General features: G+C 34.8%; 1 protein-coding gene across 3 annotated transcripts; it reads right to left on the bottom strand.

The window, feature by feature from the left end:
• Positions 1–3: 3 nt before the first annotated feature.
• On the bottom strand, positions 4–22,441 carry GYRA (DNA GYRASE A). 3 transcript variants are annotated; one of them, XM_022275825.2, is made up of 27 exons: positions 21,905–22,441; positions 20,185–20,254; positions 20,017–20,082; positions 18,483–18,584; positions 17,717–17,761; positions 17,527–17,625; positions 17,360–17,446; positions 16,743–16,813; positions 16,383–16,491; positions 16,165–16,227; positions 14,994–15,059; positions 14,485–14,573; positions 13,507–13,555; positions 12,005–12,091; positions 11,397–11,490; positions 8,143–8,213; positions 7,806–7,895; positions 6,867–6,992; positions 6,574–6,731; positions 3,013–3,094; positions 2,758–2,922; positions 2,567–2,668; positions 2,174–2,310; positions 1,846–1,981; positions 1,691–1,745; positions 1,493–1,592; positions 4–594 (listed from the first exon to the last, which is right to left on the bottom strand). In XM_022275825.2, the coding sequence occupies exons 1-27, from the start codon at positions 22,240–22,242 to the stop codon at positions 501–503; spliced, it is 2,751 nt and encodes a 916-aa protein (XP_022131517.1). In that variant the 5' UTR covers positions 22,243–22,441; the 3' UTR covers positions 4–500. The 3 variants fall into 3 exon arrangements, with proteins under 3 accessions (XP_022131517.1, XP_022131518.1, XP_087984204.1); XM_022275826.2 differs by having other exon boundaries at positions 1,846–1,966; positions 21,905–22,440; XM_088128078.1 differs by lacking the exon at positions 21,905–22,441 and having other exon boundaries at positions 18,483–18,601.
• Positions 22,442–24,249: the final 1,808 nt, after the last annotated feature.

Below are 24,249 nucleotides of genomic sequence, written 5' to 3'. Positions count from 1 at the left end.
GACTTGACTACAAATAATATTGTGGATCAAACTCAAACTGATAGGGGCAGAAAACTATAGAGTTTAAGATTACAACAGCTAATATTTTGAATCAAACTGATAGCGGCAGAAAACCATAGAGTTTACAATTACAACAGCTAGGTAGATGAATATTTTGACAAGTCATCGCTGAAGAAATAAAGAAAGAAAGAAAGGGTAATCACCTATACAGAATTGCTCTACCAAAACAAAAACATAGGGCGACATACAAACTTTGAAAATTCATCAACCACCAGTGACGAGAGACCCAACAGTCTGTTAGCAGTTCGAACTAATTTTTAACCACTCCGCAAAACCGAATAACTGGTCTCTGCTTCCAGTCAAATTAACACCAATGCTGAGTCAACCTTCACTAGGTAGGAGAGGATGAGCAGAAGACATTGCAGCACTTTGCAAACATGAAAGATCCCATTGTCTGGAATGTGATTGATATGTAGGTCGCGTCAATCTCAGCAAGCAGTTTAAGCTTCTTCCTCAGGCTCCGTATCCATAGCCGAGATCAAAGACGCAGACTGGATCTTTCCAGCATGATCCAACCTCATCAAAATAACACCCCTGAAACATTTAAAAAATGATACAAAAAGAAGCCTTAATTCAAAAACAAAAAAACCAAAAAATTTTTCAGGTGAAATGTTCCATCCAGGTCACCTGTGAACTATGGAACTTGGATGAAAAATGTGGGAAAAATAATATCATTAATTATGATTCCATTTAGTTAAGTAATTAATTTTGGGTTAAATTGATTGTTGGACATCTTGAAATATTCGAAAACTCAATTTGCAGAATTGAGAATCCTTTAGGGCTTTAATGGACAGAGAATAGAACGATCTGGTCTTCAGGGTGGGACATTTGCAGAGAAATTTTTCGTTCAGTACATGCAGTCTTTGCATCTATGTGAAGTCTTTATAATAAGCAGGCTGCGGTTACCGATTTGAATCCATAACAAGGGTACAAAGGACAAGAGGGACATGTGAAACTAAACTAGCTTCAGGGGAAAATGCCTGGACCTATTTGATCCACGTATCATCCTCCTACCTAAAATGAATAAAGAGATCTCGGACAAAAGATCACATTCTAGCTTTGTTAAGGGACACTAACAGAAGTACCTAGGTTTTCTTTTGAACTTGTTGTCTACCGTGCTAAAGATTGGGCAATTTAACACTACGTTGAAGAGAAGAAGAAATTGAGGACTCGACGTTTTCAACCAAAAGTTTGCCTCAAGTACTTGAGCTTTAATATACAGTTTTATGAGAGTGTACATGTACAGAACCAAAATAAAAGGAATTGCCAAGCAATTAAAAATTGGAAGCTAAGGTTGTATATGACTCTGGATTTTCATTTAATCTAAAGTGACCGAATTAAAACATTTCAAAGTGAGAACTATATCAGGAAGAGTACTCTTTGGGGGAAAATAAATATTTTAACCAAATAAGAAGCACCAACTAATATTTACCTGGCATAGCGAGATTGTATAGAAACATCCCGGACCTTAATTCTATTGACTGTACCACTTTGGCTTACTAGAACCACTTGTTCATCACTTTCACCATCCTCTGAATAAATATAATTTGTAATAAGAAAAAGGGAAAAAAAGAAACCAAAGAAAGTTATTGAAGGCAAAAGTTCCCAAATAAAACATTTGATCCATCACCTGCCAATGAGAATCCAACTACAAATACAGCTGCCAATCGATCCTCCGAGGAAAACTTAATGGCGGTTACAAATAAAGAAGATTAGATAAAGGGGCGGCTTAAAAAAAGATTAGGTTAAACAGTCCAGTAATAAAAAATTGTGTATTTGAGATACCTTGTATCCAATCAAACCAACTCTATTCAAAGGGGACAGGCGGAAACTGCTCAATGGAACCCGCTTTCCAAATCCACTTTCAGACACAAATAAGAGCCACGGACCATTAAAGCCTTTAGAGCTGGAAACACCGAAGCTAACAATTCTTAAGGTTATATGCAACAATCAAATAGTGGGCATCATCAAATGCTCATTAAATATAATAAATTCCTACTAAAAGAAAATACTAAATATATAGTTTGTATCCCACCACTGGCTATACCAACCATCTGAACATCAAGATTTCAAGCAAAATAGCATTGGGGTTTTTTCACAATAAAATAATTACCTACTACGTGGAGTTGTTGGCATCCTTTCTAAATTATTCCTCACAGCTGCTGGAATGATATCCATGCTTGCCATCTTATCCCCTGCTTTTAGCCTCATGGCCACTGCACCCCTGGTATTTCTGCCTTGTGCCCGAATCTGAGAAATAAAAGCAAGTGAAAGAATATTACATGGTGAAACTAAAGCTTCCTTGCGACTATGTACATTCCATGGCCTTTGAATCGTTTTTGACTACGTACATTCATGGCCTCAAATTGAAGTGTTAATCAAAAATTTTCTAGTAATTATTCTACTTTCAATATGTATTTAGATTCAAGGGCTTTTCTGAGATATAATCAAAAAATAAAGCCACCAAAGAGTAGCCTAGTGGTGGGGGCAGAGGGCAGTGACTTACAATATCACAAGAACTTAAAATGACCATTCCATTCTGTGAGGCCATTGCCAAAAGATCATCATTTGCACAACGTCGGACCCATTTTAGCTCATCGCCACTCACCTGAAAAATAGTTTAGAAGGCTTGATGCATTCTGTTAAGAATATAACTAAGAATACAAGATCACATCATTATCATAAAAGGGAACACACCAATTGAATAGCTATAATTCCAGTTGATCTGATTGATGAAAAGAGGTTCAAAGATACTTTCTTGATGTAACCGTTTGCTGTGAGCATAAGTAAAAATTGATCTCCATCGAATTCACTCACAGGAATAATGGAGGTTATTCTCTCTCCATCTGATAAAGATAGGATCTAGCTCAATCATAAAAGAAAATTTATCACTTTAAGCAATCACCAACCTTCAAAGTTTTCGATGAAAAAAAAAATCAAAACTATGAATACCTGAACTAATGGTGTGCCAGTAGCAGTTCGGGCACATTCTGGAATCTTGTAGGCACGAGCTGAATAGACAGTACCTTTATCACTACACGCAGTAGCTTCTATATTAGCATTACATGATATTTAAAAAGGAAATACTACTGAAGAAACTTATAGTTAAAGCCCTAACCTTAGTGTTACAGAGTAGAATAAAAACTGTTTTTTTATTCGGAACAGTTTGCCGATTTATTACCTATCTCTTTTAAAAGCCCTGGCTGGAATAACTAAAGATCTTGATAAGTTGGTGGGGGATTTCTTCTGGAAAGGAGGCAGCTCCCATCCCCATCGAAACCTAGTTAAATGGGATATTACTTCCCTTCCCCTGGAGATGGGTGGCTTGGGCATTGGAGCTTTCCAGCAATGCAACAACGCTTTGCTCGTTAAGTGGCTGTGGAGATTTACGCAGGAGAATAATGCTTTGTGGAGGAGAGTTATAGCAAGCATTTACGGATTCGAGCCTTTCGGGTGGTTGACAGAAAAAACGCAAAGGAGCAGCTTTAGGAAAGCCTTGGTTTGACATTGCCAAGAACAGCCAACTCTTCTTGAACTTCTTGTCCTTTAAAGCGAACCACGGGGACAGAATCAGATTTTGGCAAGATAAATGGGCAGGAAATGAGACGCTGGCCCAAGAATTCCCTGATATTTATATGCTGTCTTCGAAACAGAATGCTACTGTGGCAGAATGTTGGAAGGAGGACCAACAAGATTGGGATTTGGGATTAAGAAGGGATCTCCTTGACAGAGAGATGAATAGCTGGATGGGTATTTTATCGAGGCTTGATACGATGCGCATAGGGGAGGGAGCAGACAGAACCATATGGACTATTGATTCTTCTGGCCTTTGTACAACGAAGTCTGCCTTTAGAAGTTTTTTTGAAATTACTCCAAAGCTGAAAGTGCCCCTCATATCTCTCATTTGGAAGTATGGAATTCCCAAGAAGGTTAAAGTCTTCCTTTGGACTTTAGCTAATAGAGCACTCTTTATTCATTGCTATTTTGCTTCGAAGGGGTGGTCTTTTTTGCTACAGATTTTTGGAATCTCGGCTTGCTTACCTCTCCACATCGAAGACTGGATGGATGAAGCGCTTCAAGGGTGGCACCTAAAAGAAAAAGCCAAAATTCTTTGGAATTGTGTTGCTAGGGCTCTTCTGTGGAATTTGTGGATGGGGAGGAATTCTAGGATTTTTGAAGATAAGTCCTCTTCTGTCGATATGGTTTGTCATGGTGTACAGTTACACTCTTCTTGGTGGTGCTACAGGCAAAAAAAATTCTTTTGTAATTACAGCCTCTCTATGATTTTGCAAGATCGGAGAGTTTTTCTTGTCTAGTTTTTGGGAGGGAGATCCCTCTTCCCCCTGCCCATAGGCTGTTTTTCCTTTTCTGGCTTTAATCAAAGGTTTCTTATAAAAAAAAAGAATAAAAACTGTTTTTTTTCAGTTTATTTCCAATGAATAGTTAAAGCCCTTGATGTACATAACACAGATAGAGCTATACGAGGAAAGAAATAATAAACGACACATAGAGTTTTGTGCTATACTGCTAGTTTCCTGGTAGTCAAAATAAAGTATTATAAGGGGTCCTCCCTTTGCATCTTGAGTTCATTCTTTTTTAATTTTATATGAAACTAATAATATATTGATCAAAAAGGCATGATACAGAAAGGGGGGAATGAGAGATCCCCAAGCAGCCCAACGGTTACAAAAGGGCTTCCTAATTGGCAAAGATATGAAAAAAGCCAAAATTACGATTTTTGGAAACAAGACGCCATGCAGAAACGTCAACTAAAATGTTTTTGATTTTTCTCGGCCCAGAAACACCACAAGGGAAGCATGCAACGCATTAGTCCAAAGGACTTTAGAGTGGCCTTTGAAGTTGGGGCCTAGGATTAGCTGGGTAACAGAAGAGTCGTAAGAATTAGGAAAACTCCAGCTCAGATTCACGTCTAATGAGCCACAAAGTTTTTTTAGAATCTTATTTTTTAATTCACATGTCTAATCAGCATGGAACCTCCAGTAAATTCTCATCCAAATACCAATTTACCATTTTAAAACTGCAAGATCAGCAAGAAATATACGGATTCACCCTTCACCAGTGATATATCTAAACTACTACAACTTAGTAAAGTAGCTATTTTTTTTTCACAAGACACGAACTTTTGACAGATTAATGAAAAGGAACAATAATGTTCAATGATACAACTCCGTTAGTAAAGTAGTTATTTTAATTTTTGGTTAGATTATTTAGAGTAGTTGTCGTAGTTAGCATTTGTCAGCCTTATGTTTGTTTTAAAAGGCTGATCTTTTACTGCACAGTAAATAGCCTTATGGCTATTAGCTCCTAAAAGCCTTTAAATAGGTTTCTGCATTCCCTTAGAAGATTAATGAATCATTACTAAATTTTCTCTCAAATTGGACCCAGTGATTTCGAGGCGCACCCGGGCACTCGCCTCAGGCGAGAGGCAAGGCGATTTCGCCCAGGTGCGCCTTGCAACGTGCCCAGGCGAGCGCCTTCAACCGGGCGCTCGCCTTGGCGCGCCTCGGCGCGCCTTTGCTCGCCTGAGGCAAGGCGATCGCCTTGTTGAAGGCGGGCGCACAGCAAGCTCACCTCAAATGAAAAACCCTAAAAATTATCCAAATTCTCCTTGATAGCTTCTTCTTTGTCTTTGGTTCACCTTCTTTGTCTTTGCCGGCAACTATTTGCCTCTATCGATCGTCGAAATTAAAAGGAAAAACATTAGGATGGAAGGAGAATGAAAGGTCGAAGAAAGAAGAATGAAAAGTGGAAGAGTGGAAGGAAAAAGAAGTGTCGAAATTAGGAAGAAGAAGATTCAGATGCAAAGAGAAGAAAAATAAGAAAAGTGGGAGAAAAGCAAAAGCCAGAATTACATTTTCAAGAAGCATTAAATGAGGGTCATGCATGGTATTATTTTCAAGAACATTTAGTGCTAGTGCCATGCATGGTGACTAATAAACAGATGGCAGCTTAAATGGGTTATTGCCATTGCGTTTTACGATATAAAAACTTTTAAAATTTTTATTTTTTAATTTAAGTGAACTTTTATTTAAATATTAAATTATTAAAATTTTTATTTGCTAATTTAAGTGAACTTTTATTTAAATATTAAATTATTTTTTTAATGTTTTAATGTTTTAAAACACGCTTCTTTATTTTACTTGATATATTTACTGTTTAATCTTATTTAATGTTTTATAACTTTGGAATTTTATATATATATATATATATATATATAAATAAAGGTGCGCCTTGCTTCACTCAGGCGTCGCTTTTTTATCGCCTCTCGCCTTAAGGCGATCTAAGGGCTTGTCGCCTTGAGGTGCGCCTTGCGCCTCGAAAACACTGATTGGACCGCATCAGCCAGTTTTTCTATTAATAATTTTTCTTAATGAGAAACCTAACTTTTCATTGAGAAAATGAAAAAAAAAAATGCACGAGGGCATACAAAAAACAGCCCTATTAATAAGTTAATTTAAGGAAATTTTGTTAATGAAGTCAAATTAGAAGTACCTGAAATACAGGACATGGTCATGTGCACGACAAACGATAAAGTCTGACATTGCATCGTTAACTCTCAGTTTTCCAACAGATTTTCCAATTGTTCCACGATGCTGAAGATTGAAGGTGTTGGGTTTCATCCGCTTAACATAACCTTTTTCACTAAGTGCCTGATGGGTACAATATACATATATTTTTAAATGAAAATTGGTATTAGAATAATACATGAGGAATCTTATCAAAAACAAAAATCCACGAGGAAAGATAATGTCATAAAATGAGAATGAGTGGATTTGTTAACTTACCAAAAGCATCTCTTCATTTGGAATGACATCGATGTCTTCAAGTTGACCACTATCAGTGTCTTCCAAAATTGAACGCCTAGGACTTGGAAACTTGTCTTTCAGCTCAATTGCTTCCTGTTCTATTAACTACAATTTCAATAAAGACCATAAACGTACCATGTGAATTGTCAGATAGAGAAAGAATAATAATTCTAAACAAGTAGAACAGTTGCTAGGCATTACAACAGGAAGAGGAGGAGGTTGTTGGAAACCAATAAGATGAGCATCTTTCAACCAATGCAGTGTTTTTCTAAAGTGCAAGGCATATCAAAGCACAATAGCCATGCAGGGCTCAAGTATGAAGCGCAACAGAAGCAAGGACCTTTTTTGGGCACATAATATAAAATTTGTAAATAATTTTTTATACAGGAAAGAATTAAAGAAAATTTTAAGAAATTAGAGAGTTTGTAAGATATTATTTAGAGAAAAGAGAATTTTTGAAGGACATTTCTAATTTCTTCACAAAAAATTCGCTAAAGGGCCTTTCGAGAAGAACACATTTTAAAACACTGAGAACAAAAACAGAGAACATAAAGTTGTAGGTGAGCAAGAGCAAAAACTTTCCGAATTGATGTAAGGGAACTACACAGATGCTACCAAATAAAGAGATCTACTAGCCTCAAACGAGAGTAAAAAAATCTGACAATAGCCAACGTCCCCTATTCTTCTACAGGGAAACACCATCAAAGCATTAAAAAAGGTTGCAGACTGCTCATAGCAAAAAAAAAGTGCATGAAAAAACAACCAGAGTTCGCATTTGTAACCCACAATCCAAGGGGAAAATTAAGACAATGAACCAGCATCACAATTGCCTCTAACGAATTTACACCGGGTCAGAAAAACAATAGAAACTCCAAATGAGCACCAATTGGAGATAAAATTCTATATCAGATAACATACCTGCAGTATGTTCTTCCTGCTTGACAACAGCTCATCTAATTTGGAAATATGCTCCATTAAGGATTTACTTTCATCAATAAACTTCTTCCTCTGAACAAAAGGTTACAATAACTCAGATGTAATTCAAAAAAGCCAACAGGAGACAATCATATTGTAGAGACTAAGGTGCGAGAATCAAATAATTCTATTATCATTCACAGAAGAATATATATAAACAAATATACAAAGTTAACCTGAGTAAAGAATGTAAAGGGACCATAAAGGACAAAATAATAAAGAATATTACAATGATATAAAGAATAAGTATTCTAACATATGATTAGCATGACCACCAAACCTCGAGGTGTGTAAGTCTCCTAAGGTTAATATCTAATATAGCTTCAGCTTGTTTCTCAGAAAGGCTGAATTCTGCAGCAAGAAAATGGAAAGTAACAGCAATTTCAGACTACTTTACATCACAGCAATATGATAGAAGCTGCCTAGAGTCATTAAACAGAGTCAGCAATCAAAATAAGTACAAAATAAGTTCAGTGCCAAAATAGGTCATATGAAAGAATACATACACTGTCCAACCACCAGTTAGTAGAGTAATGATAAAGTTGTAATTAGGTTAAAATGAAATACACTATCGTCATTTATTCATGGTCTCATGTAGGTTTAGTTGGGCACATTTGTAATTGCTTGTAAATTCATCGCTTGTTACAGTTAGTTAGTTGTTAGGACTTGGATGGTTTACATGTTATTAGTGAAAGCATGGAAAGCGGAGGATAGAATTTTCTAAGGATTGTAAATTTGTTTGGGATGCTTATTCGTATTCCTTTTCTTTTAGCAATGGGTAAATTTGGGTCATCATTTGTTTCTGGAAAGTCATTAGTTTCAGTTGTAGTGAGGTTAATGAGCATACATGGTAAACTGCTAGAGTTGGGAAAATTTTATTGGCCTTGCTGCTGCATCAGCTGATCCCTCTCAAACTCTGATCTTCCTTTTTCCTCTGAATGTAGACTAAACATTTCCTTTTGGATATTGGTTGGCTGATCGCCTTTATTTTGGGAGTTGTGTTATAGGAAGTCCTGTAAGATTGCAACCACTTTTTGGAGTCTTATCCTCTTCGCCTTTGGATTGGTACGGAGGATGGTGCACGGCTCTCCGTACCAATCCAAAGTCTCTTCTACATTTTACATTGGTGGACCACCCCTTCAAGAGAGAAAAGAAGCTCCTCTGGATGAACTTTGTGAGAGCTTTCTTTTGGAACACTTGGCAAGAAAGGAATTCCAGAAGACGAGGAGCGTTCTTTTAATAGTTTTTTTTTAAGATATACTCTTACTATCTTGGTAAAAATGCTCCCCTTTTTCATCATTATAGTTTTTCTAATCTATTATCCAATTGGATACTTATTTTGTAACTCCATTGGTTGGGATACTCCCTTTTTTATAATTTCATATCATCAATAAAATTGTTTCTCATCCAAAAAAAGAAATACTTTCTTAAAAGTCAATGTTGGTTTCTTCTATATTAGTACTTAGAGGTTGTCTCCCAAAATGGAGGCTCGGTAGTAAGGTCGATCTTCAAAGAAACTAACATTCATGATAGAATAAATCTTATGTTGTAAGGTTTCGGGTTCAGGCTCTTTCCTTGACAGTTCGAGCCTGTTTTTGGAGGAAAAATCATTTTGACCATTGTTCTCCAGTCTCTTCATTGGTTTAAAGGTGTGCAGCATGGTTACAATTCTTGACAAGGGTTGAGTGGTTTAAGGATCCTGTTTAGGAATCCAAGTTTTTGGTGGAGTTCGGCAACATTGTTGTTTAGTTAATTCTAAAAGGAGATCATGTACCTTGCTTTCTTCGGTGCACCTAGTTCCTGATTTTTTTGCTGGCTTGGAGGGGGAGGTTTCAGTCGAATCTTTAATTCCAGGTTCTGGGAGTCAAGTTCATTTTGGTTGTTTTGTGATTCCTCAGTTTTTATTTCGTGGTTCTTTTGGATTCCCCTTGGCAGTCGTTTCTGGATGGGCAAGCATGGTTGAAGACTGCTTTTCAAGTCTCTGATCTTTCTGACTTTTGGCATTACTCTTTCTGATGTTGCTTTTCTGATGTGATTTTGGTCGATTGTTCTATTATCTTGTATCTTCCACATCTTTGTTCCATGCTGGTTGATAAATTGTTCTCTTTTTTCGCTACCCTTTGGGAGCTTGCATCCTAACATTTTACTTCCTTTTTATATTATCAATGAAAAGTTTGTTTCTGGTTAAAAAAAAAGAAAAAGAAGAGAATAACATCTGTAATCCTCATAACTTGGGGTATAACCTTTGAAGATGCATTTAATGGTCTTTTTTTTTTTTTAACAAGAAACGAACTTTTCATTGATCTATGAAAGGGAACATACAATGTTCAAAGATACAAACTCCCAAGGGAGTGAGAGAAAAGTAACAAAAAGAGAAAAAAATATACAAACGGGAGTAACCAAAAGAAAAATAGAATAAAATCTATACAAATTAGAATGGGAAAGGAAAGCCCCCCAATTAGTGTAAATCAAGGTAGGAGAGTAATACGAGAAAAGATTGGATAGAACACACCATTGAGATGCTTTAAATTTGGCCAATTGAAGCTAAAGAAGGACAAAAGAAAATGGTCTTAATATCAAAGTTGCTTCTACATGGAAAATGGTCGTGGACAAGAGAAATATACGGAAATATTTTACGGGAAATGTGAGAAATCTTCATTACAGAAATCAACCTTCTCTGTTTAATACATCGAAAGAATATGTATCCTTGGCTCTTTCATTTCCTTTCACTGCAGCTAATAATTTCTGAATCACTATTTTTGCACCTTAGAAGATGATTGGGATCTGAAAAAAGATTCTAATATATATAATTTTTAATTGTGTAGCTCATAAATGGATTATTGTTTTTGAACAAGATACTCATAAATGGATTATTGCGAGTGAAATGGTTTGCAAAATTTTCATTTTCTATCAGGGAAAAAGAAAAATGATCCAGAAAAAAGTTTGACCACAGCAGAACATTGCTCATAGGAGCACTAAAAGGTACAAGGTCGTTTGCGTACTGTTTTGCTCAGGGTTGACCACAATCAAATTCAAGACATCCATGTTGGAATGACGGTCTAATAACCAAGAAAGGAAGAAAGATGATGGAAAGGAATAGAAAATATTGATGGATGTTTGGAATTAGGTGCATTTTAATGCCTCTTTATAATTTGTAATTATCTCTGTTTTGTTGGGTTTCTTTTTTTTTAATTTTGTGATAATTGTACTCCCCTCTTGGCCAGACACTCTCTTTTTGTGCCCTCTCTTATCCCTTCCTAACAAAAGTTGGTTTCCCATTTAAAAATTAAATTAAAAAAAATAACAATAACAAACTAAAGAGAGACAGGAAGGGAAAAATCCCCAAGGAAGGGATCTTAAATTAAAAATAAAATTGAAACCAAAAGAAAATTATTGAAATCAAAATTAACAATAATCACAACCACTCAAAAAGAAAAGGTACCAATGCCACCAACTAAACAGCATTAAATGAAGAAAATTGAGGTTTTTTTTTTCTGAGGACACAAAGAAAAATTGAGAATTCTAGAAACATACCAGTCCTCAGATTAGCAGATGCGATAGAATTGCTTGAAGCTTCCCTTATCAGATTTATCACTCCATCCAAATTATCAAGTCCAATAACAATACCCTATGGACAAGACAGTATTATGTAAACTACAAAAAAATATGACGAAGAATAGAACTTCTGAAAGCAAAATACGGCTTTTGAATTGAGAGGACTTTTCTCTTTAACATTCAGGCGGTCCAAGGAGACACTAAAGAAAAAGATTAATGGCATGAATAGTTTAAAGATTCAGATTTCTTCTAATGAAAATAAATACTTTAAAAGGAAACATAAAGTAGAAGGATAAGCAGGGAAATAAAGAAATCGAATTTTTCGAAGTACATAACATTTGATGTGAATTTAGCAATTAAAGTACAAATAGCCAGCAAAACTTCACTTCGGAGTTCAAAGGGAGCCTTCCAAAATTCCAAATCATTGTTTGAAAATCAGAGTGATCCAGAGTTCTGCTCAACAAATTGGTTTCGTCCATTTTAATTTTAAAAAGGGCATCTACAAGAAATGTTCTCCATCTAGCAGACACTACTTTGTGACCTGTGACAATACTCTAGGTAATGTCATTAGGTGAGACAGTACAGACCTCAACAATGTGTCTCCTCTCTTTTGCCTGCTTGAGCTTAAACCTTGCACGTCTCTCCACAACTGAACACCGGAAATCCAAAAATGCCTGGAATTTACTCAAGAAAAAACAAAATTAAGTTATCTTTCATCTCAATCAATCATAAATTACGCCAAGGAAAATATTGTTTGAAGGGGCACATTGCTATAATCTACAATGATGTCAAAGTCAAGCCAAGCATTTCCCTATGGTTCCCACTACAAATTACAAATAATAGATAATAGATAACAGAAGTCATCTACAATTCCTGTATTCAACTTGACAAACGACAAATTGTATTGTATAGATAACATCTTTCATATAACTAACATTTCAGAAGGTGATGCATCTCAACCTGAAAACTAAAAAAAAAAATGAAGCGGTCAGAGGGCTAAGTTTGGAAATGAATACACAAATTTTGCTGCTTTAAATTTGAAGGAAACAATATAGAATAGTGGCTTCCCCCAATAATGTTCAAATTTCTATGTTTAGGCACTGTGCAAAAGGTTGCTAAATGAATACACGGGTGTCTGACTTGAGTGCCAACAGGTAAGAGGGCTAATTGACTCTCAAAAATTGTCAGACTCTTTCAGGAATGAAATGTTTACGGGGCATCCATGAATTGGACCAAAGCTTATTAATAGCACTGAGATTATTATTACTTATTTTTGTTGCAAGTCAACAAGTTTGAGGGGTTTAAAAACATATAGATTTTCAAATTAGTTTTGAGAGAGTCGAGGCCTCTCAAAGAGCTTGGAACTTTGTAGCTTTCCTTATAACAGTAGCATTTTCCATTAATTTCTCCTTCAGTTTCTAGTTCCCACCACAAGTGTTCCATTTTTAAGGGTAACTTTTTAAATTATCCTTGTACATAATCAATCAATCTCCTCTATGCATTGTCCATTGTGTAATAGACCCGCTGTAAATACCAACAAAGCTCATTCTGAAACTCCCAGTCATTTCATTTGGCTTCTTTGACGAGAAATAAATAGTAGAACTTTTGAGGACAAAGCCATTCCAAAAGATTCTTTTTTTGTGAATATCTTGGTGGGCTACAATCAACAAAAAGATTTTTTATAATTACAGTCTAATTTTGATTATGTAAGATTAATTTTATAGTCTCGAGGAGAGGGTTCTCTCTACCCTCTGCCTTTAGATTGTCTTCCCCTTTTTTGGGTTTCATGATTAATATACATCCTTGTTTCTTAAAAAAAAAAAAATTCATTCAAATTTCTAATGCTTCAACTCTTTTTAAATACTCCAAAATTCTAACAGCTCGAATATAAACAATATTCATACATGTGATGAGAATATATGAACGAACAGCACTAAAATCCAACTCAACTATCAATGAAAACAAATGACCGAGATGAAATAGGAAAGCAAGAAATTCATTCTACTACAATGTCGAAGTTATGGTTTCATGGGAGAGGAAAATGGTCAAAGGAAAGAAGTAAAAAGACTTATTATGTGAAACTAATCACCTGCAGTAATTCCTTCAAACCCATGAGTTTAGGTTGTCCATTAATGATACTGCAAGTAAATTTAAAGTTGCATTACTCGAAGGAAAATTTCAAAAGAGAAACGTTAGTCATTGAGGGTATCCACAATCCAGCACATCATTTCAAAGAAAGTTAATGTCCAATTAAGTGATTCACAAATTATCGTTGAGCAATATCCTCATAAACATAGAATTATGGGTAATAATTTCATTCAAATATTCGCCCAAAAAAATTCAGAAACTCTAGATGATAGAAAATGCATGCTTTTATCTTTGCAATCAAAATTCAAAATATTGATTTTGATAGTAACCTTACCATTTTATTCCTTTGTTTTTCCGTGGATTGGGGGAGGGAGGTAAGAAACAAGAAAAGAGGATTCAACTTCTTTAATTTCAAACTTATAAAACATAAAATTCATGAGAAAGAAGGAAAAAGTTAACGAGCTTTGGGATAGTAATAGGACTAAATTTGATTAGCTTTACATAAGGTTTAAAAAAGACTTAATTAATTTTTCCTCTAGAATTTAGATAATATTTACTTAAAATAGAAATCAACCAATCCTATCCCAAAAATTTTAAATAATTTTTTTTTCAAATATCTTATATTAAGTAATATTTTAAATTTCTTAGGTCCACCAAATTCTAACCTTTTTTTTTGGTAAGAATCTAAGCTGTAATTGAATCAGTTCGGAGTATATCAGTGAAGGATTGTTCAACATTATCGTTCTAAAGAATTTGAGAGAAGCATTAAATTGAATTCAAATTTCAGCATGAAAACTAATATAATATTTTTTTTATATCCGTGAGTGTTCAGACCAACTTGCTCACACTTCGACTATAATCAAGTTCTACGAGAATAGTAATCAACAAACAAATTAATGTAAATATCTTTTAATGAGAAGATATGATTAAAAGAAAAAAGGCAGAACAAGAAGTTGGTAGGAAGGGAGCACCCACTCACCCCACCATATTGCAGCTAAAACCAGACTGAAGAGATGTTAGGCGATATAAGTTATTCTGAATAATTAATGGATCTGCTCCTCGCTTAAGCTGTAAAGAAGATTAAAAGACCCATCAGTCTAACTATCATTTTGTCCACTCCTTTTCTTTTCTAGTGCAACAAATATACACATGACAAAGCAATTCATGTTATGTCAACTTTTTCCTCGTAAGCTTTAGCTCGATATTTAAGCTGTAAAGGACAATTTTGTAATACACGATTTTTTTTTTTTTGGTAATATGTGAATATTTGGACTAGCTTACACACCGTACCTCAATTAATTTCAAAGGACAACTACTGAGATCTTACCATATTTTTTCAACAAGAAATGAACTTTTTATTGAATTAAATACTTTACAACATTTAGTTGCCAAGGAATTCGTAAGATTTAATATCCTAGATAGAAGTAGTAGTAATATTTGAATGGGTCATAACGATGAGAAAAGCAGAGTATTCAACGTCATTTTTACCTCAATTACAATACGCATTCCAGATCGATCACTCTCATCCCTAATGTCACTTACACCATCCAATGTCTGCTTATAAAAATAAGGACAGTTAGACATTAAACAAACAATAACTTACACTACAGTCAACGAGAAATGGTGTCTACAGTCCTCTCATCCTTACTAAAAATATGCCTGTTTCATTCAACGCAAACTTAACAGGACTGCCATGAACTATTGTAGCCTAACATTCAAGATTATCCATTTATTCAAAATTATGAAAACGAGAGATTACCTCCTTTATTAAATACCAACTAACTAAATCATAACAAAGTCTAACAGAGAAATCAACTATTAAACCCAATTAACAAACTGAGTACTACTATGACAGCAGTTATTGTGTAAAGACTTCACATAGTTATCTCTCTAACTCACACCATCAATTATTTCTTCTTAAGAAAAACTCACTCTCAAAGTCGGTGGCAAAGTCGTGAGGTAGCAAAAAATATTAAAAAAAAACAAAATTTTATTCTTTTTTTATGGAGATTCCTTGGCAAGAGTAATCTCCATGAAAAGTATGGATGTGTGAGTCCTCAAGAACATAAGTGTTCTAACCATCCCCACAAAGCATTTCACAGACTAAGAAAAGAAGGAAAAACTAGAAGATATCACTTTTCAAGGATTTCTAGAGGTTTCTTTCAATACCTTTTGTTACCATTCGCAAATATGTGATTTTGGAAGAATTAACAACTCCCTTTCCAAAATATACAAAAAGAAAACATAAATCAGATGACAGTTATCCAAACACATTTTTATTCTAAAAGCGGAAAAAAAATTTAAAAATAATTGCCAAATAATTCCTTAAGTTTCAAATTTGAAACGGAAAAAGCTCATAATAGTTTATTTCTGTAGAAACTAAGGTTTGAGAGAACCAGATAGATCTTATTCTCATTACTGAAGTCTATATATATAGACAAATATACAAGGTTGACCTAGAGAAGGTAAAGGACAAATGAATACATATTATTTACAAGAACGTAAAATATACTAATATATACTCTAACAATTTCTAAACGAGGTAAAAAATAACACAAATAAATAGATAATAAGAACATGATGTTTATATCAATTAATTTTGACGCAACCAAAATATACGAACATATACTAATATAACTTTCCTCACAACATCACCTACCTTGTTCTCCACAAGTTCCGCTATCTTCTCCACTAAAGCAGATTTATTTGTTTGGTAAGGTACCTGCATTCCATTAAAAATTTGATAGAAATAATAACAACATTGAATTCTACCATTTAACGGTACTTTATAATTCCTAAAAAATGCTACCCATTAAAGGACATACATGTTAAAACAGATATTTCCAGCAAACTGTAGAGAGGCGCCAGAATAGTCACCTCTTTTATAATAACTGCAGTTCGTTTCGTCTTTAAATCAAGCAACTCAACATCAGTTTTCCCCCTAACTGTAATGCGTCCACGTCCAGTTCGATATGCCTCTAAAATACTTGACAAGATGAACAACTATTAGGATGACATTAAAGACAAAACATCAATAAAATTAAAGGGGCATATCTGAGGTTAGTTTACAGGTGGCTTACAAATTGCTAATTGGAATGGACAAAGATATCCTAAATGATGCAATATTTTATTTTTCTTCTTCTTCCTTTTATTCTTCTTCTTTTTTATTTTTTTATTGTGTGGGGACGGGAAGGGTACAAAAGTGACAAAATAATGGAATCAAAAACTAAATCTTACCCATTATTTCCCATAATTAATCCTCCAGTCGGAAAGTCAGGTCCAGGCATGTATTCTAACAATTCTTGCAACTTTCACAAAGCAAAAGAAAATTAATGAACTTGCAAACAAGAAATTAGGAAATGCACAATGATAGATTGAATTGAACTGCCATATTATAATAGTTCAATGCCTAGTTTGCCTTTACTACGAAGAATGTTAATATATTTCAATCCATTAATGAAATGTTAATTTCAAAAATATATTCAAAATATAGAACTCTGAAAATATGTTCATGAAAATGTGAATTAAATCCAGAAAGAAATATCATATCATTTGCATCATACTCTATCATAAAAGACAATATTTCTTATCCAATGTTTACTAAAAATAATAAGATATTTAACACGAGAGACTAACACCAAGATTTTTAAATCTTTGTAGCATTATATTTGAGGTTGATATTAAAGTCCTCCCAGAACCAAAGATGATTCAATTTTCAAAAGTTATTGTCTGCAACAGGAAAATAGCATGCAGTTCACCACAAACTACACGTAACAAACATTATGGAAAAGAGAAGTCAATTTCCGAAAAGGAATATCCATGAAGAGAGAGAGAGAGAGAGAGAGAGTACTTACTGTAGCCTCCGGATTACGAATTAGAACACAGAGTGCATCTACTAACTCACCAAGATTATGCGGCGGAATATTGGTTGCCATCCCGACCTGAACATATTTACCTATAAATTAAAATGTTATAATATCCTTTTATAAATCAAAAGAAAGAATAAACTCAAATGGATCACCGCAATCCCCGAGGAACCATTCAGCAACAAAGTTGGGAGCCGAGCCGGTAGGAGTGAAGGTTCCCTTTGTGAATTATCAAAATTTGGAACAAAATCAACCTACACGTGGAAGAAACACATAACAAAACTACAGAAGAACAGTAACCAAAAAATAATGAATTTTGAAAGAAATGCAAGATATAGAACAAACCGTATTCAGCTCTAGGTCTGCCAACAACATTGCTTCTGTAAGTGCCTACAGGATCAGAAAGCTAACACATGATGGGCATCCAATTTCGTAAAGAAACATGTAATGCAAGAAAATTTCCATTGAACAGGTAAGTGTATTCTTATTTTCTATCAAAATAACACTAAAGATTTTTATTTAATAACCAATATTATTTTCTTAGTAGCCATGAATCGAGGACTCGACTCTTTGCATTATGCTCATGGCCCCACCCCCCACTATAATCTCCAAAGAAGCCTCACCCACCTCAAGGCCAACTTCACAAAAAGGTTTTAAATTGTTAAATTTTACACCTGACAGCTTGATCCAAGACCTTGGAGAGAATCTCCAGAAATTTAAAACCCTTGCCTTGGGAGTTAATAACAATTGCAAACTAATTATGAGACTCTATTTGATTAATCATATAAATTCCATCCAACTTGACAGCAAGAAAACACAGATGTTTTACGCCATTACAAAAATTTTAGATCCTAGACAATGATGATGAATAAACGACTAACAATTTCCAGAAATTACGGATATTTGGGCAAAATATGAGAGAAGACTCAAGAAAAAGTACGATACTGAACGACTTTACTTTTTTTAATGATTTTCTGTACACTTTCACAAGACAGATAAGGGGTTGAGTTTTGATTGTTTGAAAAAAGTCAGAAACTGAAGCATTACAAAATGGTTTTTCATGTCTTAGAATAACAGAGTTCTCTAAAGAAGCAAACATATTTAAACGTACTTCCAATCTGCACTCAGTATACCGCATGGCAGCTGCAGGATCTGCATCAATTGAACCAAAATTTCCATGGCCTTGAATGAGTGGGCACCTTAACGAGAAGTCCTGTTTTAAGCATGAGACTATTATAATATAATTAAAACTAAAACCACAAACAAAAGTGACCATAAATAATAAGGAAGGAAAAGAGAAAAGTAACCAGCACCCATTCAGTAATAGAATCCTAAAGAACTAGAAGCTGACTTGAATAGAGAAAAAAGAAACAGCAAGAACAAAAAAATTTATGTTCAACAATCACCCTAAACCGTTCAGTAATAGAAGCCCAAAGAGACTCCAAATAGAAAGCCCAAAAGTAGAAGTTGATGATTCTGTCCCAAATTATTACCAAAGGTGCACAATGTTCCTCTCTTCCATATCCTCTAGCAAAGAGATTTTCTTTATTTTGTTTATTCTAAGGCTTCTAACATCTTCCACGAGATGTGATCAGTGTGGAAAGGAATGGGCAGATCATTTAAGGGAACGTCTGACCCCAACAAAAAAGAAGAAGAAAGAAAAAGTAGGACTGGTGCAAACCAATTAGGGAAAATTGTATTCTTATTCTAAAACTGACCCAAATACAGCAAGGAGCCTCCTTTTATAAACAAGGACTCAATCAGCTTAAAACAAACAAGCTTGAATAACTAAACCAACCGAACAACTAACGCCTAACTAACTAAACATGGATACGGATTACATCAAGGATTTAAAACTTTTTGCATATTATGTAATTAGAGCAAAACAAGTAACCACCTTATGTAAAGATGTTTTGGATTTTTTTATATATTATGTAAGAAGTCAAAAAAATAACATCTTTAAATTTCCTCTAGACAAAAGAGAGACAAACGAGGTACAAAAGTACTATAACCTACTAAAATGTAGGATGGGACCAAAAGAAAGATGTCAGTAGGTAGGTGGAAGTGTCCATTCCTAAAAAGGAGGCACTATAAGCAATCAGGGATTTAGGATGCCATAAGAAACATTGAAATTTCTAACTCATGGGAAGAACTGTATTCCAATAAACCTACATCAAACCAACGGTATCCAAGAAATTCTCACACCCATTAGAAGACACTTGAGACTTGCCATAAGGTGACTCACTTAGGCCCACTTAGCCCAAGGGTGATGGAGAGTCGTCAACCTCATATAGGTACCCTCTCAAAAAATTCCATAATTCCGTGCTTGCACAATCCTTTCCTTCTCACTTTGGCTTGCTAGAGTTGGTTCATTTTGTAGCCACTAACTGGAGCTCTTTACCTACACTAGTTATTGTTAACTAAGTAGCTCTTTAATAACTCTGAATTGATTTAGGTTTGAGAGATGCCTTATCCCCCTCTCTTCTTTTGTATCTATTCTTGGTTACTACGAGTTTTGTTTCATATCAAAGAATATTCTTTTTATTGTATCTATAATCTAAATTAACAAAATAAAAAATTAAAGAAAAATAAAAAAATAAAAAACTAAACCTAATAAATATCATATTAATTATATTTCTCGTTACCTGAGCCATTCTAACAAGGGAATCATACACAGCAGTATCTCCATGCGGATGAAATTTACCTAAAACCTGTTAAAGAGCATCAAAACCCATAGTTAAATATAGAGATAATAACATGTGATTGAAGGAGGAAATGTAATCAGCTCTTCGTAGAGTAAATGTATATTTAACCTCTCCAACAACTCTAGCACATTTCTTAAATGGTTTTCTTGATGAAAGGCCCAATTCATGCATTGCAAACCTGTAGCCACAATTTTACCACACTTCAATACAGCTGTTCATTATTCTAACTCCAATTATATGCAAGAGGTCTACAAAGACAAAATACAAAAAAAGTTGCAAAATGTATCTTCTTAAGCCTAACTATAATCCAAAAAAGATAGGTATGAGAACAATGAAATAATAAAATATTACCAAGTTAGATAACGAAGTAAATTTATTGTTATATGGAGAACAAACATAGTATAAGTGAACAAAAATCCAACCTATTTGGGCCAAGATTCCTAGACCAAAAAGAAAAATCCAGACAACCTGAAAAAAATGGATTTGCACTCAACTGTTTCCAACATGGACTCTGTTCCTCGGTTAGAAACATGTATATGTCTCATTCCCCTACATCATTCTTTTACTTTTTCAACCTTGCTTAGAGTGTATCGGCATTTTGAAGTTTGATGAGGGAGAGGTGAATATATCATCTCAAAGGCATAGCTCATCAGATAATAAAACTTAAAACACTCATGAAAAGTATAAAATTGGATTCTCATCCTCTAATGCTTAGAAGCTCAACAACCAGATCCAAGCAAGAGTTCTACCTTTTGGCACAATAAACGGTTCTAGAAATTACCTCTGAAGCCCTGTGCATCCAGGGGAGAGGGATACCCAAAACCTCTCTTCTCCCTCCGTACATTTTTTATAATATTGGGTTCCTCATAAAGAAAAAACAGAAAAAGAAAACACAAGAAAAGAGATATGGTAGCAGTATTTGTAATCAAATCACCATTTTTTTTTTAGATAAGAAACTTTCTTTTGGTATACCAAAAAAGGAAGACAATCTAAAGGCAGGGGTAGAGGAAACCCCACCTGAAAAACTAAACAACCGCTATCCAGTTGTGCATGAACATGGATAGGTCAAATCACCATTTATATCCATATAAATAGCAACCTCCTCCCATTGTTTCTTAATTTTTTTTTTTAATCATCAGCCGCTTTCTTCCCATTGAGAATAGGCTTCACTTTCCATGATTCTCAAGCAACTAGGGGCTACATACAGCAATAAATACGATTATGATTTTACGCCAAAAATTGTCAAATTGCTTTTGAAGTCTCCTAGATCATGCTGGAACAGACACTACTGTGGGAGCAACTATAGATGTTGATGTTGGTGATAGTGGAGTGGACATCACTACTGGGGCATATCTTCTCTAAAGACAGCGCATCAGGTGTCCGTACCAAAGAATCACAAGGTGTTCTACTCCGTTTTATAATACGGCTTTGATGTTATCAAAAATCCCTTCTCCTACAAATACTCCCAACGAACCTAACTCCCTGTACATACCTAATCCAGTGAGGGAGGAAATATCTTCGTTTTGAATTCTCAAATCTCTCCATTCGACAACTTAAGGACATCTCGGAGGTTCTCGTGTCTATGTACAAAGCTTTGACAACCATCCGATTGTCATGACGGCATTATAACATGATCTCAAGGAAATACAATTTCCAGCATATTAATGTAATGAATAAGAAAAAAAGAAATAGACCGTCGTAAATTGGCGACGGGGAGAAATGTATGAAACAGTACTTCAAAAACAGACTGATAACTTTATGTCGTCATTCTCGTCGGAACCTATTGAGAATAGTAGAATTATAAGTTCGAGGGGTTAAAATGACTCACAAAATCCGGCGGTGGACTGGTTTCAAACCATCGCGAACATCTGGCAAGGCACGCCCGAGCAACACAGACATTGCATAAGCCATGTAAGCATCAGTAGCCTCCTTGTGGAGCTCTACATGAACAACCCTTCCATTGCCACCATCCCCCCCTCCCCCGCCAACCTCTCCCCCACGGGACGATAACAAACGGATAGACCTGAAGGAGGTGGAAGTGCTGGTGGGTAGGAAACGAAGCTCTGACAACCCATGGCAGATTCTGGGGAAACGATTGGATACGGACGGTGGAACGAACTGATGGCGAAGCAGGGAAGAAATGCGGAGTCCAGAAGAAGATGCCATGGAAGAGCTCGGAGGAAGAAACTTGGTACTTTCTGCTACACAGTTGCCATTACAGAGAGGTATCGAATGGAGTATTTGGCGAGGTTTGGGCTGTGGTTTTCATGGGGGAGAGTGCAGAGGATTACGCTACGCTGTTAACAGTGAGAGTGAGAGTAAAAGCTTAAAACCCTAGGGCTTTTGGGGCTCGTTCGCGCCAATTTTCTCTCATTAAAAATATCTATTTTATTTATTTGTTCTTCGCCGTTGAAACCGCGTCATTACTAGATACTAATGACTAATTAGATGTTATAATTTATTTGTTTTTATAATTTAAATATTTTTGTCCGTATTTCAAGTGTCGGCTGTTTTTCATTTTAATTCTTGTAGTACATTTTTAGTGGTGTATTTTCAACTTTTAGCATTCATTTAAGTATTCTCCTCTTTGTTTCGAGAAAAAAAAGTATTCTCCTTTCAAAATATTTACTTTTTCGATATTTACACTTTTAAAAAGTTATTATTTTAGTTTCGATTTGAAATTTTTTTAATATCGAGTGATTATTACATTTCAATCGATATATTAAGCTTGATGTTGTGATAAAAAAATTATAAATAACAATAAGATATTTAAATAGTCACTTTTTTCAAAGTAAATATACCACACAATTTTGTTTGAAATCACGTAAACTAAAATAAACCAAAATTAAAACATGTGAATTGAGATTGACATTTTAAAAGTAAATAGACCAAACTAAACTATGACTAAAACTACGTATACTAAAATAGTATTTTAACCTAACGTTGTTTACAACATTTAAATCTTATTTTACAACAAATCCTCCTTAAGTTAATAGGTTAAAATCTCGTGGTACTTATCAGTTGCAATATTAAAATATTGGTTATAATACTATTTTGATCCCTACTCATTTAGTCAATGATCTAAAATTTTAATTTTAGTTATTGAACTTTTAACAATGATAAAATTAATTAAATGTTACGATACGATAACCAACATGTTCAATTATCAAAATGAGTATATATTTTGAAAGTATATAAATTAAAGTAGTATTTTAACTTAAAATATTCAAACAATATAGTATTATTAGATGGTAACTAGCATCTAGTTGAAGTTTGAACCTCCATATCCTCGATGTATTAAAAAAATAGAAACTGTTATATATAACAATTTTAACGAATAAATAATTAAATTTTGTGTGTATTAACGTGCTAATGCCCATATATATTGGAGTTTACTGAACGAATCAAGGTAGGCAGTGGATGAATAGTTATTGACATTGGATGATAAAAAATTGTAGCAAAAATCAAAAAGTCATTGGAATTTAAATTAGTAGGTTGAAATTCGTACTTTTTCACCTTGTAGTTCATTTTGGCAGGTTACTTTTACTCTATATACATTCAAAACATTCATGTTTATTCATATACTTAAAAAAAACAACCATTTTAGTATCACTTACAAAATGTTAGCATAAAATTTATATATACAACATAAACTATTTAATATAAAATGATGTCCGGAGAAATCTACTGCGTATGAGTTAAATTAAAGTTGAAAGTACAAACACTTAAAATAACATCAAGCTTGACAAGCTAATTATGATGTTAAATCTTAAGTAAGAGACCGTTACCATGGTTTGAACTTGTTATAGAGAACAAAAACGACCCGAAACGGACAATGGGTTGAAGCTTGAGATCATCGATTGGGGGAGACTAACCTGCAACGTAACGGGCCGGCCCAAAGAACGACCTAATGCTGAGGCAGAGAACGAGGAAAGCGACCGACGGAGAACTAACCGGGCCGAGAGGGTCGGTCCCACGACCTAGCCCGTGGACCTCCCGCTTGCGATCAACGATCTCTCGGGCCCTGCAACGTTGAATTAGGGTTTGGCTACGAAGGTTACGGAATCATCTTCACGGCTATAAGTAGTAGTGAGATCCTACCGTGACGAATCCTTAGTTAACTATTTTCTCAACTCTCCCTAGCTAACTTAAGCATCGGAGCCCGTGTGACTG

Source organism: Momordica charantia (genome assembly GCF_013281855.1).
Source record: "Momordica charantia cultivar OHB3-1 chromosome 8 unlocalized genomic scaffold, Mcharantia_2.0 BLBB01000008.1, whole genome shotgun sequence".
NCBI classification, from domain to species: Eukaryota; Viridiplantae; Streptophyta; class Magnoliopsida; order Cucurbitales; family Cucurbitaceae; genus Momordica; species Momordica charantia.
Note: the sequence above shows the minus strand (reverse complement) of the source record. Positions and strands in the feature narration are given on the sequence as shown.

What these genes read in the sequence shown, in the direction of transcription:
- GYRA (XM_022275825.2), bottom strand. Translation starts at nt 22,242, where the DNA reads ATGGCATCTTCTTCTGGACTCCGCATTTCTTCCCTGCTTCGCCATCAG. An exon ending in CCAGTCCACCGCCGGATTTT is followed by an intron (nt 20,255 to 21,904) that starts GTGAGTCATTTT and finishes TTGTGGCTACAG; the next exon opens with GTTTGCAATGCATGAATTGG. An exon ending in TTGGTTTGATTGGATACAAG is followed by an intron (nt 1,746 to 1,845) that starts GTATCTCAAATA and finishes ACCGCCATTAAG; the next exon opens with TTTTCCTCGGAGGATCGATT.